This window comes from Bufo bufo, chromosome 4, assembly GCF_905171765.1.
Source record: "Bufo bufo chromosome 4, aBufBuf1.1, whole genome shotgun sequence".
In the NCBI taxonomy this organism is placed as follows: domain Eukaryota; kingdom Metazoa; phylum Chordata; class Amphibia; order Anura; family Bufonidae; genus Bufo; species Bufo bufo.
This window is the reverse complement of record NC_053392.1, coordinates 604,206,622-604,225,671: the sequence shown is the minus strand read 5'-3', so window position 1 is coordinate 604,225,671 and position 19,050 is coordinate 604,206,622. Positions and strand designations below refer to the sequence as shown.

Sequence of the window (19,050 nt, the reverse complement as noted above, 5' to 3'; positions counted from 1 at the left end):
TTTTACGTGGAGTACAAAAAAATCCAATGGTTTACAATGTACACAGGAAAAGGGGCATAAATTGTAACTTAAATCTACTTCGGCAACAGAAGATGCAACACATTATGGGTTGAGCCTGTAAATAAACTGGTCAGATCTTGCTCCAGTCTTACTAAGCCATGACTGGTTTTAGTCCACATCTGAGCCTCATTTTTTTTGCGGATCAGATGCAGAACCATCCATCTCAATGGGGCCACAAAAGATGCGGACAGCATACCCCCCAAAAAAAGTCTGCAGCCGCTTTCAGCGTTTTGTGGATCCGCAAAACCTGCTACGGCCATATGCATGAGCTTTAAGAATGGGTATGAAATGTCAGTTTTTAGTAAATGAGCTTCTTGGTATAGACAAAACGATTCAACCTTTTCTATACATTCACTCTGTCTAAACCAGGGGTGCACAAGGCTTTCTGGCTGAGGGCCACATTTTCAGACTGAACCAATAACAATTTTTAAAGGGGTATTAACTACTGACATATGTACGTCTTCTGGCTGCTCACATGTGTGTTACCAAATGGTTGGGGGCTGCGCAGAATGGTATTAAGAGCCGCATGTGGCCCCTGGGCTGCAGGTTATGCACCCCCGCTCTAAACATTTTCAATTGTAAAGAGCTGATGGTAGAAAACTGCAGATTTCTGCCTATATAATGAGCCCCTTTTCTAGGACAGGGATCCGCAACCTTCAGCGCTCCAGCTGCTGTGAAACTACAACTCTCAGCATGCAAACATGCTCGGCTGTTCTTACAACTCCTAGAAAAGAGAATGGAGCATTCTGGGAGTTGTAGTTTCAGACACCTGGAGTGCCGCTGGTTGCTGATCCCTGTTCTAGGGAGTGAATAGTGTGATGTGATTTATTTTATTTTTCTTCCCCAAAAAATGATAATATGGACACATTGGAGGGGTTTAAACACGACTTCAACCCAGTTATTCGTTCTGTTTATTGACTTGAAAGAAAGGGAATACAAATAATATCTGAAGGAAGAGCACCGACATCACAAAACAAAAAAAAACCTACACATAAAAGAAATGTGTCCCCTAAATAATTAGTAAAAACAGTGAAAATAAATATTGGAGACTTTAGTTTTATACTTTTAATATGGTAAATAATACAAAGTAACTGAAACGGCGTAATATAGATCAAAAGAAAAAATAAAATAGTAAGAGCATTCTTTTGAAACATTTAATATCAGTCCATAGCAAATAGTCATTACATACCAAAAAGCTCTAAGTGTTAACTAGATCCACCACAACTCCATACAAATCTTGACAATTTTTTTAAAATCTTTTTGAGATCAATGAGTTTTATTCTTCTTGATCCCTGCAGCTTGGTTCGTAATGCTTTTATGGTCTGTTTCTAAGGTTTTGTTTTTTTTCCTCCCCTAAAACCATCTGTCGTTTTCTTTTTAACTTTATTTTTGAAGATGCCCAATTTTTTTATTTTTTGCATCCAACCTTAATACTAAACATAAAAATTTTTTATTTTTTTTTATCCTGACCCAAAGGGCAGAAAAAAAACCAATAAAATAAAACTAAGGAAAAAAAAAAAATGTAAATTCTAGGTTTATAAAAATATAGCGGAGCCACTGTGGAGACGTGAAACGCGGCACGTTACGTGCCGCGAGCAGTTGGTTCCTTGATTTCTTTTTAATTTTTTTTATTGCACAGAAATATTACTGACTGGCGAGTCAGTCCGTCCACATTACTTGGGATATTAGGGGAAAGAGCGGGACTTGGATTTGGCAAATGTTGATGGCATCTTTGTGCGCGTCAAAGGACGAGAAAATCGAAAGGAGATAAATTGCATCTGGGTAAAAGGCCTATGACGTCTAATTTTGCTCATCTGCGAAGGGGCCCTGAAATTTTTTTTATTAAAAACAAGCAGCGGGAAAGGAAGGAACACAATTTCTCTGTTGGGCTTTGTTCCATTTACTTCTTCAATATGGGGTGTGTGTTTGAGCCGGATATTTTGTGACAAAAATGGGATTACATCCTGTCTGCGTGATGCTTGCCACGTAATACCATCTCCCATACAGGTCAAGTAAAGCAGAAGGTTCCTGCTAAGATCAAATGGGGGGGGGGGAGGTTGCCCCCAAAAAAGGTGCTTGACCCGACCATGGGCAGAGCTGAGCGCTCGTGATCTCTACCTGGGTGCAATATCTTGGTAAGAACTCCTCACCTTGGGGGGGGGGGGGCAGTGCTAAGGACAAGTTTATTCTTCAAGGGAAAAGGTCATCAGCAAATGACTTAACGTTTATATCACATTTTTAACATTCCAGGTCCCTTTTTTTTTCTTTTTCTTCCACTGGCCACTAAGCCTAATAGGCACCACTTATTGGTCTGTATGGGTTGCTTTTCAGCAGTCATCTCATTATCACAGGCAGGATTACAGTGATGGGTAACACTTCTATGTAAATAACACAGCCTTTTGTGTCCGTCGTCCATAGTGGAGGCTGTAAAGCATCTCTCGAAATGCTGTTAACAGCTCAGGCAAGATGGCTGCCCCCATAATCATCTTTAGTAAGTGGGGGAAGAAAAAAAAAAAAGATGAGACCTTATCTGATTTAAGTGGGGGGGGGGGGGGGAGAAATGTAAAATTGTAAGGCAACATTACCTAAAAAAAAAAAGTCCCTTAGTTTTTTTTATAGAGCTCAGGCTCATGCACACAAAACGTAGTCAATCTGGGGGTCTGTGATATACAGGCTCCAGCCGTGTGATTCCCATCATGGATTTGAACGGGTCCGCGCCGTAATACGGCATTCACACGGCCATGAGCCCTTAGGCCGCGTTCACACAGTCAGCGGCAGTGAAGCCTGTACAGAGAAGGAATAAGCGGAAGATGTGCACCTGGATGTTGCTCATGGTCACCAATAGGGATGAGCGAATCGACTTCGGATGTAACATCCAAAGTCGATTCACATAAAGCTTTGTTCTAATACTGTACGGAGCAGGAGCCTCTTAGTACAGTAAACCTCAGCTACAGCGTGACAGCAGTATATCCCATAAAGATTTGGGGGGATATTCCTGTTAACAAGGGTTGCCTGAAACGGCGCCGCTGTTATCTAAAGGCCCCGGTCTGGTATTACAGCTCAGAACCATTCACTTGAATAGCAAGTTCCCAATGTCCATGGGGTAAGCAATGACCATCGGGGATCAGTTTTCCCTAGGAACCATGATAGCAGAATCCATAACGGGATTCTTCGATAACCCGAACTTTGGCCGCCAAACTTAAAAACAGAAGTTGATCAGGATGCATTCCGTTGAATTTTTTATTTTATTTTTTGACTGGACACAAAACCGCTGCGGCAATTTTGTGACTGGAACAAACCGGATCTGGCAGCAAAATCGATGTAAGTCAATGACGCCAGCTCCATATTATTTTTTTTTCCCTTCGGATCTGAAAAAAACACAGATCCGTCACCCTTTGACTTACAGATGATTTTAGTGCCGGATCCGGTTTGCTTCGCTCTAACACAACCGCATCCTAACGGAACCGATGCATCCGGATGTGTTAACCTCAAATGGAACCGTTTTGGTCCTCTGCCGGATCTCGAAACCAAAACCCAATTGTGAAACAGACCTAACGTAATGACATCATAGGAGAGACATAAACTAAAAACCAAACACTGCAGGTCAAAATGTTCCGTGAACTGAACGTCACTTGTTCTCCATGGCACAAAGCAACGTTTGATACCATGCAAAGACCCTTGGGTATCGTCTCTGGGGCGTTACGCCATGAGTGATGTAAAAGGTGGAAATCACATCATATATGTGCTTTCTGCTGCAGCTCTTCCTGTCACAGCTCGGGGGGCATGTGCTTTCTGCTGCAGCTCTCTTCCCGTCACAGCTCGGGGGGCATGTGCTTTCTGCTGCAGCTCTCTTCCTATCACAGCTCGGGGGGGGGGGGGCATGTGCTTTCTGCTGCAGCCCCCAGCTCAGCTCAAGGGGTGTGTCCTTTCCAGAGCAGCTCTTTAGCTCAGGGGGCATGTCCCTTACGCTGCAGCTATCTCCCAGTAACTGTCACAACTTCTAACAGTAGACATGGCTGGTGGGAGTTGAAGGATGCAACTGAGACTGTGCAACCACCTCTGTAGGTGCACATTAAACAGGGGGGGGGCGCTGTTATAATTACGTAAAGAGAATATCTCACACGGAGCATTTTTTTTATTTTTTATAACGAAACAATTTGTTTTCACGCTGAGCTATAGTAAACTAACGTAATGGTGGCACAAGCCCTTTAAGAGGCGAGGAGATGCCCATGATATTGCATAGATTACATACGTGTAACACTACTGCAGGTGAACTACACAGGTGACGCAGTGGCTTTACCGAGTGTCACCACCCTCTTGTGTTCTCACATCCAGGGTCCTGAGGCGATGGCAGATCCGATATCCAGACCTGCTGCTTTGGCCCTGCACCTCAGAGGTCTCATGCAGATGGCGGTAATCTGGGCACCTTTTAGCATCCATAGAACCGCTTCAATTCCCATCGTTATCCAAAGGACCTATGATACTGTCATTTCTGAGCAACAGACTCCCATCAGGTCAGGATCTGCAGCTATAATACAGACACCAGCATGGCCGTCTGAGGCCTGACAAATTTCCGTAAAAAGGGAATGGGGGTGTGCATGCATGTGTGTAGGGCTCCGTGTTATCAATATAGATCATGTTAACCATCACAGCCAGTCCAGGATTTAACACGCTCGCTCCTGCAGGATTGATGGATTATGAACTGTATGTGCATAAATGGCCGCCTGCACATGGAGCTGTCAATATGGACGACTGTGTCATCAGCTACTGCTGCAAACTATGGCAACAAGGACAAAACTCATTGCAACCAACCCTCAATTATTCCCCCAAGTAGTCATGTCAGTAGAGTGTATAGATACTGTACGGTACAAAGTGTATGGAGAAAAAGAAATAACGCAATAAAAAAAACAACGTTTAATATTTCAGAAAGGGGGGGGGTGGCTGGTGCCCTGTCACCACCCCTGGAGGGAACAGCTTTAGGTTTTAAATAGCCTCCCCCAGTTTTCAGTACAGGGCAGGATCCAATCACATGGATGTATATTACAGCACCGTACAGCTATCCTACTGTACCTCTGTATGCTCCACACCAACTGGGTGACAGACACGACCTACAGAGCTTCACTTGAAGGGACTCCGTCTGGATGAGACGTATGAATGCAAACTCGCTGTTGCACCACTCATCTCCTTGCATACAGAGCTGCACTGAAGGTCCCGCTTGCATCGCGGTAGCTTTGCACCCAAGACTGGGGCTACATGAAACTTGACAACACTGCTGGACCTTTTGTGATGGTGGGTACACGCCAACTTGCACGTTGCAATCTTTGGTCACTATGTAACCAAAGTATCAAGCTGTTGTAAAATAGCAACTCCCACCAAACACTAATCGTGCCATGCTGGGAGTTATAATTTCCCTACAGGTTGGCGATCACGGCTCTGCTGCAGTAATCCGCTAGAATCATTCAACCGTGAGGCAAGCAAAATGGTCAGCGCAGCTCCGTATGCAACCAGAGCCAACGTTATAGGTAGATGAGATCCAGATATGACCTTCAGGAGAAGACCTACATCCATAAACGGCCATCATTGATCGAGACAAGGCTAGACTGCAAACCTTACTCTGCACAGTCTTGGAAAGCGCCCCATTGCCCAACTCTCTGCTCCTCGCACCTGACCTAGACTCCGTTATCAGCAGCAAAACAAATGGACATCTCGATAAAACCTCGGGGTGCATTTAAAAAAAAGGAGAGGAGGGGGCGGTTCTAAATCACTGGCCCCCATTTTTCCAAGGAAGCCATCAATAAAGCTGGTTGAAAATTTTAAACTTACACAAAATGAACTCATTACAGTCCTATAAATAATTTATTTTAAAAAAAATGTTGTGCTGTTAACCCAGTAACGGGGGGTGGGGGGGGGGGGGTAATAACACGGTCTGCCATACAAAAACCTAGGATTGGTTTCTTAATATGGTCTAGTTGGAAACTGGTTCTGCAAACTTTTTTTTTTTCCCCTGAAGGGTTTGAACAAAAAAAAAAAAAAAACACAGAAGTAAGGCTACAATCCGTGAACCAAGCTGGAAAGATCTCGAGCTAAATAAGGCGGAGAGAATCCGTGAAATGAGAGGAGAAAATACTTTCCTATTAAATGGATACTCAGACTAAAGCGATCTATCAAGCCTTCTAAACTGTTAAATAATTATTTTTTTTTTCCTTTTTTTTTTTTTTTTTTCTCCAAACAAGCATTTAAACTTCATTACACAGAAGAGCGACAAAAGATGGTAGAGGCTGCCGGACAAAAAGGCAGAAGGGGAAAAAAAATATACCGAGTTCAATGGACAGCTGGAATATAGCACAGTTCTTCACAACCGATGGGAGGGTAACATGGTGTCCAATAACAATCTAACGACGTGCTTCATCGGAGCTGGGTACTATGAAGCAGGGTGGTAAATGATCTGCCCCGCTGGAGGGCACCAGACTCGTAGGTAGGGGTTTTTTTCAAATTATTTTTTTTTTTAAACTTCTCTTGAAAAGCGTCTGTCCCGCTATCAATTTAACGTTTGCACCAATCCCAAGCCATTTAAAAATACGACTAAATTTTTTTTGTTTGTTTTTTTAAGTTAGAGAAGTCGTCTTCAGCGAAAAAAAAAAAAAAAAGAAAAAAAAATTGCCATCAACTGTCCATGCTACTGCATTCCTCTAGAACAAAGTATGGGGGCAGTTTGAGGGAGAGAAGGGGGGGGGGGGAGGAAAGAAAAAGAAAAGAGAAAAAAAAAAAAAAGTTAAAATTCATCAGAGACAAAACAGATTTATGAACATAACATTAGAAAATGATTAGGAAATTAGAGAGGGTTTCTGGGAATGAAATACGGATGACCCATGCCCAGGATAGATCCATTTCGGATCAGTGAGGGTCTGAATCAGGCCTCGTCCTCAGCGTGTGACGACACATCCATTGGTCATGTGTAGGGATGAGCGAATCGACTTCGGATGAAACCTCCGAAGTCGATTTGCATAAAACTTTGTTCCAATATTGTACAGAACAGGAGTTCCGTACAGTATTAGAATGTATTGGCTCCTATGAGCTGAAGTTATTACTTTGCGAAGTCTCGCGAGACTTCGCATAATAACTTCACAAGTCAATTTCTACTGTAAAATAAACAACATTTCACGAACTCAGCATTGGTTCTAAGGTACCACTTGGAACCGAACCAGAGTTCGGGAAATGGGTTTTTACAGTAGAAATTGATTTTTGAAGTTATTGTGCGAAGTCTCGCGAGACTTCACAAAGTAATAGCTTCGGCTCATAGGAGCCAATACATTCTAATACTGTACAGAGCTCCTGCTCCGTACAGTATTGGAACGAAGTTTTATGCAAATTCGCTCATCCCTCGTCATGTGCTTGGTGCACAGTATGGAGCTGCAATACCACTCACAGCCACTATACAGCCTATGGCACTGTGTTCAATATACTACAAAGAAGCCAAAGTGCTCATCCGAGCAGTTGTTTCAAGGGGCTGTAGTGATTGTTGGGGGTACCTATACTAAGGATGGGTCATCAAAATTCCCAGAAAACTCCCTTTTTTTTTTTTAAAGGTACATTTACACATGGTAGAATACAGTACCAGTCAAGTAATTGAGATCTGAGCAAAAATTTTCCATTCAGAGACATTTATGCAGTGTGGGGATATTAAAGGGGTTGTCCAAGTTATATTCATTGATGACCTATCCTCAGGACAGGTCATCAATATCAGATCGGCGGGTGAGCACCCCCGCCGATCAGCTGTTTGAAGATATTTAACATCAGAAACTGACATTTAGCAGATTTAAAGGGATAGCGCTCGCCGACCTCCACCAATCTGCAAAATGTCAATTTCTGATGTTAAATGGTTGAGGAACAGTAGCGACAAACCCCAATGGTTACAGAAATGGCCGACAGCAAACCCAGTTCAGCCTTTGCTGCATATGAATATACTCTACAGCTCCATAGCCACTAACACTCAGAGGTCATGAAGCGGAGATAGGAGGACCCACAGTCAATGGCTGATCGTTGGTCAGGGTTCAGTTTAAAAGGGGATTTCCAGGAGTGTTGAAGACCTATGCCGATGATAGGTGATCAATATCTGATCGGTGGGGACTCATTGAGTACTGTGTATAGAGCAGTGGAGACGGCAGGGTCGGTAATAAACTGTCTCTGCCTTCTCTATGGGGAGTTTGGCCGTCACCGTCAGCCAGCTGAATACACCTGCAAACTCGGAAACATTCTTCCCGAGTCACATGGGGACGCTCCAGACATCATCAATTTAAATTGGGCCATATTAAATATACGAGAAATGCCATCACTTTATGATAAATGGAGGACCTGAAATATAAAAGGGACCTCCGCACTGATTTTTCCTGCACCGATATTCAGTTGCCACTAGATAGGGAAAGACTGAAGGCGTCACAACGCTCAGTGCTGTTGCCCCTTCATTTTCAGGGCTAAACCCCCACTGATCATAAGGTGATGGAAAGAGATGAAAATAACCCATTAAAATCACAGTCTGGCTGTTACCACAACTCCCCACATCCTGCGTGGAGTCCCATCAGACTACTGCCTCCGGTTGATTATAGGCTTTTTTTCAAATACGTTTTTTCGTTTCCATTTTTCACCCTCCTGCTCCATATTTACCTTCAAACTCCTGGTTTTCTATGTAAGGTGCTGGTCCCCATATTCTAACTGTGCCGTCATCAGAGGCGCTGGCCATCAGGGAGGGAATCTGTGGGTTCCAACTCACACAGTTTACTGTGCGTGTGTGTCCAGTCAGCTCTGCGATGGGCAGTTCGCTGCGTTTGTGCCAGACGTATACCTTGTGATCTGCAGGAGGCGGAAAAAGAAGCCGTTATGCCGACATGAACCTCTGGGACCACTCCTAGTACAGGCTGCATGACACTGGAGGGAAACCCAGGCCGTGGACACTTACCCTCACTGCCGCTAGCGATGAAGTCTTCATTGTGACCGCCGAAGCACGAGTGTATTGTGTAGAAGCCCTGCGTCACGCCTTGGTATTTTCTCACTAAAACTCTGTCTTGCAAATCCCATAAGTGAACACCCTGGAGGCAAAACAGCGAAGAGTTTTATTACTTCAAATGCATTTCACACAAACATAGTAACATAGGCTGAAAAGAGACATCCAGTTACCCTGCAAGTAAAAAGAAAGAAAACTGCATTTCTAGTGGATAATTAAAAGGGGTCGTTCGCTCTTTTTTTTGTACCATCTTATCCTCTGGATAAGTCATCAGTAATTTGTGGGGGGAGTCTGCCGTTGTCTCCCTTACCTCCGCTATTGAAACCATACTTACCATCTTTGCTCGTTGGCCCGTGGAATTGGTATCACGGGTCTGCCGATGTCTCCGTTGTTGAGTTCACTATTGTAATCTTTATATTGCACATATTCTAATGTATCTGGATGATATGTTATATTTGCTACTCATCTCATTCAATGTTTGTGTTATGGGAGACTTTGTTATTGTATTTAATGAAAACATTTGTTTTTGCTTTTATTTCAAAAAAATTATCTGATTTAAAAAATAAAAAAAAAGGCAGAAACCGCCATGTGAACATATCCTAAAAATTCAACCCTTTTCAAAAATGGTTTAATAAAAACTATCTGGGAAAACAAGGGTTGATTATTATTATTTTTTTTTAATCAGACATCAGATCAAGTGGGAAAAATCCGACAAGATTTTTGGCTGGATTTTCCAACAATCTGAGCAATGGCTAACTTATTTTGTTTGTCTGTACATTTCAGTTTCTCAGTTTTGAACATTAAAGGGGTTGTCTCACCTCTAACACTGGATATGCCCCCAACGTCAGATGAGGCCCTCTCTAGAAAGGGGCACCCAAAATAATGGAGTGTGCACCGCGCATGCGTGGCTGACCTCCATTCATCTCTCTGGAAGTACCAAAAATAGAATAAATGGCTATTATCGGAAGTCCCATAGAAATGAATGGAAAGCGCACCTCGCAAGCGAGGCCACCGATCCATTCACCTCTGTGGAACTACTGGAAACAGCCAAGTTAGCGCTCTGCCATTTTTAGCACTTCTAGAGAAATGAATGGTGGGCGGCTGCGCATATGCTCTTGTTCTAGAGAGAAGTGGGACCCGCAGCTGTCTCACCCCTTTAATAAGATGCAAAGTGCAGCAGGCGGTTACCTGAGTAGCTACGTTTAACAATGCTAGTCTTCCATTTTTTGATATTGTAAATGACATGATGGGATGGTCTTCTTGTACTCTGCAACAGACAACAGAAGTAATAGTTAGAGGACATTTAATCACAGACCGACAAATATGCACTAAAACGGCACAGGAGGTCAGGATATGGATGCAGTTATTCCACTCGCATGGTGCTTGTATGGAGTCGCTACATGTCAGCACTATGGAGCTGCTGACACTTTCTGTGGCAGCATATTGTGACTGCAATGCTTTTTAGGGGCAAAAACCTCCATCATACTGCACCACAGGGAGAACATCATAAAAGTGGAGGCACACGAGCCTTCTGTGGGTGAGGTATTATACATCTGTATGCACCAAGTAGCCATGACATGTTTGTGCACAGGAGTTAAATCCACGCAGGATACTAGAGGCAGTTTACATAAAAGCTGATCATAGAAGAGCCATCAAGAAGAGCACACACTATAGCTGTCTTGTGACAGTACTGCTTGCTCCATAGACTTCTATGTTACTAAAAGATGTATAATGCTCTGTGCAGGCGACACACCAAGAAACAAGACATCTCTCACATGTTTCTATCTGTAAGGTCCTCAAAGTTATAGCCCCGGATCCTCTGGTGCGTGTCTGATGCCAGGACAGTCTTGCCGTCGCTCAGGCACCACAGACACTGAACTCTTACTCCTTCCCAGGAGTCCAACAGATTGCCGTCTAAATCCTGTGGGCAGAAAAAGAAAGGAGGTCAGAAGAAAATTCTTCTGTGAAATGTGGGGTCCGATACACTGGGAATTCTCACAGTCCGGCACTTGAGCTCATTCTGATCTCCATTTTCACAAGCCTCATAAGGCCCTGATGACATCACATCGTCTTGGTATATATTTTCTGCTGTATAGGAGCCCATGGGAACATATGGCGCTATATGCCTATACAGGGCCACAGGCTGGACCCTCCATGGGACGTATACATCTAATGGAGGGCTCACACAGAATTTAAACGTGGTTTTATATGACAATCCAATAAGAGGGAAACTGATAACGTGGCACCCATCAGGCCCCAGTAATGCCTCCTGTCTGGTGGTTATTGCGCACACAGTCTATATCGGTGGTGTCACACTTGTGGCACGCCAAGAGTAGTACTTTTGCCAGGAACAGGCTGAAGACCGCTGGTCTGAAAACCACTGACGTCTATTGTATGAGGTGGGAGGGTTACGGCACGTACACACTGGTAAAACTGTCCACGTTGGCCGCCGGTCACAAATCTCTTTCCATCTGGATTCCAGGCCACGCTCGTCAGACTGTCTTCATGAGATTGGCTCATTTTTGTCCTCAACTCACCAGTCTGGAAGTAGAGAGATGCACAACATTGATAACAGTCATGCAGGCTCTGGCCTCCCTATAGATCATATTTCCAGCAGGGTTCAAATCAGGTCACAAGATTACACTAAGGCTACTTTCACACTAGCGGTTTTTGCGGATCCGTCATGGATCTGCAAAAACGCTTCTGTTACAATACTACAACTGCATGCATCCGTCATGAACGGATCCGGTTGTATTAGGTATTCTATAGGCATGAACACCATTAAAAGTTAATGGGGGACGGATCTGTTTTCTATTGTGTCAGAGAAAACTGATCCAGCCCCATTGACTTACATTGTGTGCCAGGACGGATCCTTCTTGCTCCGCATCACGTTGCAAACAGAAACCGCTGCTGGCTGCGTTATTCTGTCCGCGATGGGAGCGCAACCAAACGGAAAGCATTTTAGTGCATGCCGTTTCGCTCAGTTTTGTCCCCATTGACAATGAATGGGGACAAAACTGAAGCGTTTTCTTCTGCTATAGAGATCCTATGACGGATCTCAATAGCTGAATTGAAAACGCTAGTGTGAAAGTAGCGTAAGCAGGAATAAGGAAGCTGAGCTCAGAGACAGACACTACTGAGCAGATACACTGCCTTTAGTGTCCTTAAGCAAACATGTCCACGTATGAGCTCCATCCTAGAGTGTGTGAAAAAAAAAAATATATAAAATTGAGTCACCTTGCAAACACATGTCCTGAGTTACATGCTGTAATACTCCAGAGCTGCACTCACTATTCTGCTGGTGCAGTCACTGTGTACATACATTACTTATCCTGTACTGATCCTGAGTTACATCCTGTATTATACTCCAGAGCTGAACTCACTATTCTGCTGGTGGAGTCACTGTGTACATACATTACTTATCCTGAACTGATCCCGAATTACATCCTGTATTATACTCCAGAGCTGCACTCACTATTCTGATCAGATGCCTGTATAGCCATTGGTTTAAAGTCAAAACTTCTCAGAATAGAAATCTTGTGAGCTCTATGCAGACACTGAACAAGGAGGGAGTATTGTCCAAATAATCTATAATACAGGCTGTAACTTGGGATCAGTACAAGATGCACAATGTAATTTTAGTCACTCAACTTTTTATGTAGATTACACCTGGGGACTGTGGACTCTAAGCACGTTCCCCCTTGTGTTTTCTTCCTACCTCTGATTGGATCTCACCTGCACATTCCACAGCCAGAGCTCGGAGCAGTCATCTGGACCACAGGCTACGAGATAGTTGTCATCCGGGCTCCAGGCTAGGTAGGAGACCCCATAAGCATGCCCTTCTAATGTCTTAAGTAGCTTTAGCTGGTGTGTGTCCTGAGAAGTAAAATACAGTCATGTAGTGCTCGGTACAGAGAAACGCGTGCATCAGATGTACGGCGGACCAGCTCCACTTGTGGCAGGGCAACTAACCGGTTTTCTATGCTGACCGCCATTTCTTGCATTGGTGAAGTCAGAGCCGATCACTGTTGTGTGGCATCCTTCTACAAGTTACCAGAGGTCCTCACCAGGTCCTAAAGTTACGGCACAAGGGTTCACCAAACCCAAGGAGACCCAGTGACAGACGGGCAGCCCATCATGTTGCAGTCACTTATGACTGCAGCAACCAAGGGGTTAAGTAGTCTGGCTCATCACGGCCATTAGAGTAGAGCACCTACTCCAAGAGGCCGCAGGATACCTGTGCCGCACTTATTCTACAGCGCCATGTTGTTTTTAAGCCCCTTAAAGGGGCTAGAATATGCCCAAAAAAAAAGGTCAGATAGGTGTAGGTCTCATAGTTGGGAACCAAACCCAAGTGAATGAGAGCATGCAGACAATGCTCTCTGATCATCGCTATAGGAGTCCCAAAATTGCTGAGCGAGCACGAGTCCCATAGTGGCGAATTAGGAGCACACTGCGGAAACACAGCCTCCTCTTCATTCACCTCTATGGGAACGCCTAAATAAGCTCGGCGCTCTGGGTGCCACACGTGCGCAGCTGCACTTTGTTCGCTACAGGGGCACTGTTTTGGAGACAGCATATCCTAGCAATATGCCCATCAATGTCCCAGATGGGCAAACCCCCTTTAAGGACCGCTGTAAAGAGGTATATTTGCAGTCAACAAAGGGGTTAAGGCAACAAACAAGGACACTCATGGTGAGGGTATGAGACCAAACGATAAATTATAAGACGGGAGGAACCTACTGCAGACAAACACAATTACCCAGTCATGGCGGTAACAGGGCGACCAGGTTTATTTCGGTTAGGGGCCCCACCTATAGACACGGCTCACTCCTAGAAGATTCCTGTGCACAATTAACATTCCCATCTGGTTACAGGACGACCGTGACCTCCTTCATAATGCAGTCATTAACCCAGATCAAGCCTCTTACACAACAGTGCAACCTGCCGACTACTAACTGGTTTAGTCTCCGGACAAGCTGAGCTGATCGGGGGATCCCCAGGGTCCTAATGCTCCTGTGCCACCTTAGTTCTAATAGCGTGAAGTCACACGACCCACACCTCGATATGTGCTCCCGTCTTGACTGTGCATGTCCAAGACCCCCGTTTGGCAGCACTTATCATTTAGGGCAGGGATGCCTAACCTGCGACCCTCCAGCTGTTGCAAAACTACAACTCCCAGCATGCCCCAATAGCTGTAGGTTGTCCAGGCATGCTGGGAGGTGTAGTTTTGCAACAGCTGGAAGGCCACGGGTTGGGCATCCCTGACTTGCAGCTCCCACTGCACATGCGCCAGGATGGGAAATCTGTGCTGAATTTTGAGCATTTTTTTCCCATAAGGTTTTTAGTGGGCTTTATTTTGCTGCATTTGTTTTATGCATTTTTTCCTGAGAAGCCTAGGGAAACGCCGGGCTGGGGAACAGCCCAATAAGGGTCCAGCCGATCTTCTCAGACAAGCGTAGAGTTAAAAATAGGTGTTGAAAGTAAATGCATCACTGACACAAATATTCATTGGTGTTGCTGTCAATCCACCAAGATTTATTATTACCTGAGGAATAATACCGCGGCCAGCCTCTAAATCGGGTCACTGAATTCTTGCAGAACAAGCTGCATAACAAAATTAAAAGGGGAAGTTCACAGACACTGATCTGAGGTAATCACTTTGGTAAAGTATGACCTGGGACCCCCACAGATTTCCAGAAGGAGATCAGACCCTTTAGCACTGCTTGGAGAGGTCACTGCAAATGGGACATATTCTAAGCAAAGATCTGTTGGCAAATTGTCTAGAAAGTGCCTTCAGATTTCCAGTAAAGAAATATCTTTACCTTCGTTTAACATATACGTTCTATAGGTGAACCCACTCCAAGCAGTAGCAAAGGGGTGTAGCGATGACCCAACGATCACAGACCTCCCCAGTGTCACCCTCTAACATGTAATCATGACATCAGAAAGTCTGAGTCTGTGCGTCTAGGCATCAACTATCCACAAGATAAGCTGAGGATTCCACCGATCACTAGAACAGGGGTCCTGGGACCACCATTTCTCTCTCCTCCCTTTAAAACTGGAGGAGTCTGAATGTAGCAGTGTTCCCCAAAAACGCTAAGAAAAAAATAAATAAAATAAAATCTTGCCATCACATACAATGGGGGCATATCGCTAGGATATGCCCCCATTGTCCGATAGGTGCGGGTCCCACCTACACTGAGAACGGATGGGCCAAAGTGGTGGCTGGAGGACTGAAGTGAATGGGAGCGCACCCCTGCTTCCATTCATTTCTATGGGGCAGACGGAAATGGCTGAGGCAGAGCTCAGCCATTTTCAGCAGCCCCACAGAAATGAATGGAGGGTAGCTGCGCATGCGCAGTGCGTCCTCCATTCATTTCCCTGCTCCGTTCTCATTGTAGGTGCAGGTCCCAGAGGTGGGACCCGCACCTACCAGACAATGGGGGCATATCCTAGCGATATGCCCCCATTGTATGTAATGGCAAAACCCCTTTAAAAGTCTCTGCACAGACAATTTTTTATTTTTTCCCCTGAAGGAGGCTTAGATACAGCATTATGGATGCGGTGCCAGATACGGGACATAGATGCTTGCTGCATCTTCTCTACCCTCAAACCAGTGGGATAAGTGCTGAATGTGTATATCCATGAAAGGTCACATTCCCGTGCCACCTGCATAACATGGGTGAGGGAGGGGATGCGCAAGGAGAAACTTCAATGCAGCAATCCTAAGAGCTTGTTCACACAGTGGAATTTGAGTACAATGCGACTTCGCACTGATACATCCCTTAGTAACGTGGTTTCCACCAAGAAGCCACAACTGGTATCCGCACGCAGATTAGTCCCATTGAAGGAGAAAAAAAAAACAAAAAAAAAAACACACATTTGGACATGCCCTGACGCCATTAACCTACAAAAAAGGCCAACTGCCAACTAGACAGCTATAATTTACCACTTGAAAACTATGATAGACCAAAACGAACAAGTGGAAATGTTGTATCAAAATATAAGTTTATTTATAAAATATAACATGTGGAGAAACTACAGGATGATATCCAAAGATACGGAAAAGCACAGGGTAAATGACACCAATCACCAATACTACTGTGAAATATAGCATACGGTAGAATGCAGTCCATAAATCCAAATCAAAGCTCATGGAGAACCAGGATGTTGGGTGCCACTATAGGACTATGCACCCACTATACAAATGACCATACCTGATAGTCCATGGGCTGATACGCACCTGACACAGTACATAAATACCTAGACTGGCCAATATAATGGTAGATACTAAGGATAGAAGTAAATATCCCAGTCGAGAATAGGGGATAATGCCAATATGCACAGAAGAAATATAACTGTATGGGAAACTCACTATGGATACGAGCAAGGGTCCCATGCAAGATGCGATATAGTACTAGTGACAGGACGTACCTGAGGACATGGTGATGGATGGAAAGTCAAACCCTGAGCGCGAGACCTCGACGCGCGTTTCACCTCAACGGCTTCGTCAGGAGGTACCTCCTGACGAAGCCGTTGAGGTGAAACGCGCGTCGAGGTCTCGCGCTCAGGGTTTGACTTTCCATCCATCACCATGTCCTCAGGTACGTCCTGTCACTAGTACTATATCGCATCTTGCATGGGACCCTTGCTCGTATCCATAGTGAGTTTCCCATACAGTTATATTTCTTCTGTGCATATTGGCATTATCCCCTATTCTCGACTGGGATATTTACTTCTATCCTTAGTATCTACCATTATATTGGCCAGTCTAGGTATTTATGTACTGTGTCAGGTGCGTATCAGCCCATGGACTATCAGGTATGGTCATTTGTATAGTGGGTGCATAGTCCTATAGTGGCACCCAACATCCTGGTTCTCCATGAGCTTTGATTTGGATTTATGGACTGCATTCTACCGTATGCTATATTTCACAGTAGTATTGGTGATTGATTGGTGTCATTTACCCTGTGCTTTTCCGTATCTTTGGATATCATCCTGTAGTTTCTCCACATGTTATATTTTATAAATAAACTTATATTTTGATACAACATTTCCACTTGTTCGTTTATGCCCTGACGCCAACCTCACACTTTTTGGGGGTATTTTAGGGGTGAGGCTGCACAGAACAGATTTTTCACCCATTTTGGATCTTGTTTCATTTCTGCAGTAGAAACGCCGCTGTGGGTTTGCAGCACATCACACCCTTTTCATGGTAGAGGCTGTGGTGGATTGCCGCAGCATAGATGGACATGCTGACAATATAAAATCCGTACTGCAGATCAATCTTCGCACACAAATCTATAGGTCCTGAGTGGACGTACCCCAAATGTGATTTTTATTTAATTTTTTTTATGTGAAAGGCCAGTTTCCTGAAGCCTCACACCATACCTTATAATATCGCCAAAAGCCATACTTACTGGATCGACCTGCCATATTATAACAGTTGTGTCCTTTGATCCTGTCGCTAGTTTAGTGCCGTCGTTGGAGAACTTACAGAACCAGACTTCATTGCAGTGCTCTGTCAGGACTTGCTGTGTGAAACATGGAAACTGTTTCCTAAAAGACAAGGAATAGGAGCGTCATAAATAAGACTTCTACACGTATACTAAATAACCCAAGCATTACATTAAAGGGATTTGCCACCTTTTAGATATGGACGACTTCTGCCTCGGATAGGTCATTAATAGCAGATCGGGGGGTGGGGGTATCCCAACAACTAGCAGCCTTGCAATGTAGTGGCTGTGCCAGGATACATTTACTTGAATGGGAGCGGAGCTGCATACTACATACCGCTTCCAGAGCCGTCCGTCCACTGATTGCTGTGGGTGCCGATATCCGATATTGATAAAATCATCTGGAGGATAGGTCATCAATATCTAAAAGGTGGGAAAACCCCTATAAACCCTAAAGGGGTTGGCTCATCTCATATTTTGGGGGCATATCTTTAGGCTATGCCAGCAATGTCTAATAGGTATGGGTCCCAGACGTGGGACCCGCACCTCTCTTTCTAGAACGGAGCCCAGAAAGTGAAGGAGAGCAGACTTGTGCATGCACGACAGCCCTCCATTCCTTTTTGTGGGACTGCCAAAAAAATAGCCAAGCACTGGCTCGGCTATTACCGTCAGCCCCACAGAAGTGAATGGAGCAGTGGCCGCACTTGCCATTCATTTCTATGGGACTTCTGAAAATAGCAGAGTGCACTGCTTGGCCATTTTTGGAACTCCCATAGAAATGAATGGAGGGTGGATACGCACGTGCCGCCTGCTCTCCTCCACTTTGCCCGCTCTGCTCTAGAGAGAGGTGCGGGTCTCGGAGATGGGTGCCGTGCCCATCAGACATTGGGGGCATATTCTAGTGATATGTTATATACTCCTGGTCCTTTACATATTTGATTGGTGTAGTTCAAACTCCCAAAACCCCCACCAATCAGCAACATGAACAGCTCTGGTGATCTACTTATTCTCTACCTGGATGTGGCTGGTTATGCAGCCCCCCATTCTCCACATAGGTGGGACTCCCATCTATCAGGCATCCATTGTAAGACATACGTGCCCAAGGTGACACTACTTACCTGCTGCAGACATGATCAATAAGCAGGGATACAGAGTCCAGGTTATTGTCAAGTTTTGTATTGTGGTAGAGGCACCGATCTCGCTGCAACTCCACAGCTTGACGTAGAAGAGTTTGCAGACGCCTGGGTGGTAGCATGACAGATGGTGGAAGGTAAGCTAGACGGAGGAAAAGACGGGCAGAGAAATAGTGGAAGTCAGTAGATCCCATTTATGGAGGAGTCATTTTGCTTGTGCATGTTTAGGTAGTTCTCACCACAGGTCAGCAGTTGCTTTCCATCAAGAAGCAAATCTTGTACAGTAGCTACAGATAGCACTGCCCGGTGCTTGGCCATTCCCACAGTGCTTGGCAGTTTAGCTCAGAGATCAGTGCAGGACAGGAGGTAGGTGGCCCTGCTGCACTGATGTCGCCATGAT

At 44.7% G+C, this 19,050-nt stretch overlaps 1 protein-coding gene across 1 annotated transcript in view; it reads right to left on the bottom strand.

The window, feature by feature from the left end:
• Positions 1-4,206: 4,206 nt before the first annotated feature.
• Positions 4,207-19,050, bottom strand: part of WDR26 (WD repeat domain 26) — a 47,048-nt gene continuing 32,204 nt past the window's right edge. Inside the window, exons 7-15 of the mRNA XM_040430567.1 lie at positions 18,636-18,792; positions 17,482-17,620; positions 12,794-12,934; positions 11,480-11,599; positions 10,834-10,979; positions 10,247-10,325; positions 9,014-9,143; positions 8,722-8,907; positions 4,207-6,747 (exon numbers count right to left, since the gene is read on the bottom strand). Coding sequence (XP_040286501.1) covers positions 6,737-6,747; positions 8,722-8,907; positions 9,014-9,143; positions 10,247-10,325; positions 10,834-10,979; positions 11,480-11,599; positions 12,794-12,934; positions 17,482-17,620; positions 18,636-18,792 — 1,109 coding nt within the window. The 3' untranslated portion in view covers positions 4,207-6,736. The remainder of the gene's footprint in view (positions 6,748-8,721; positions 8,908-9,013; positions 9,144-10,246; positions 10,326-10,833; positions 10,980-11,479; positions 11,600-12,793; positions 12,935-17,481; positions 17,621-18,635; positions 18,793-19,050) is intronic.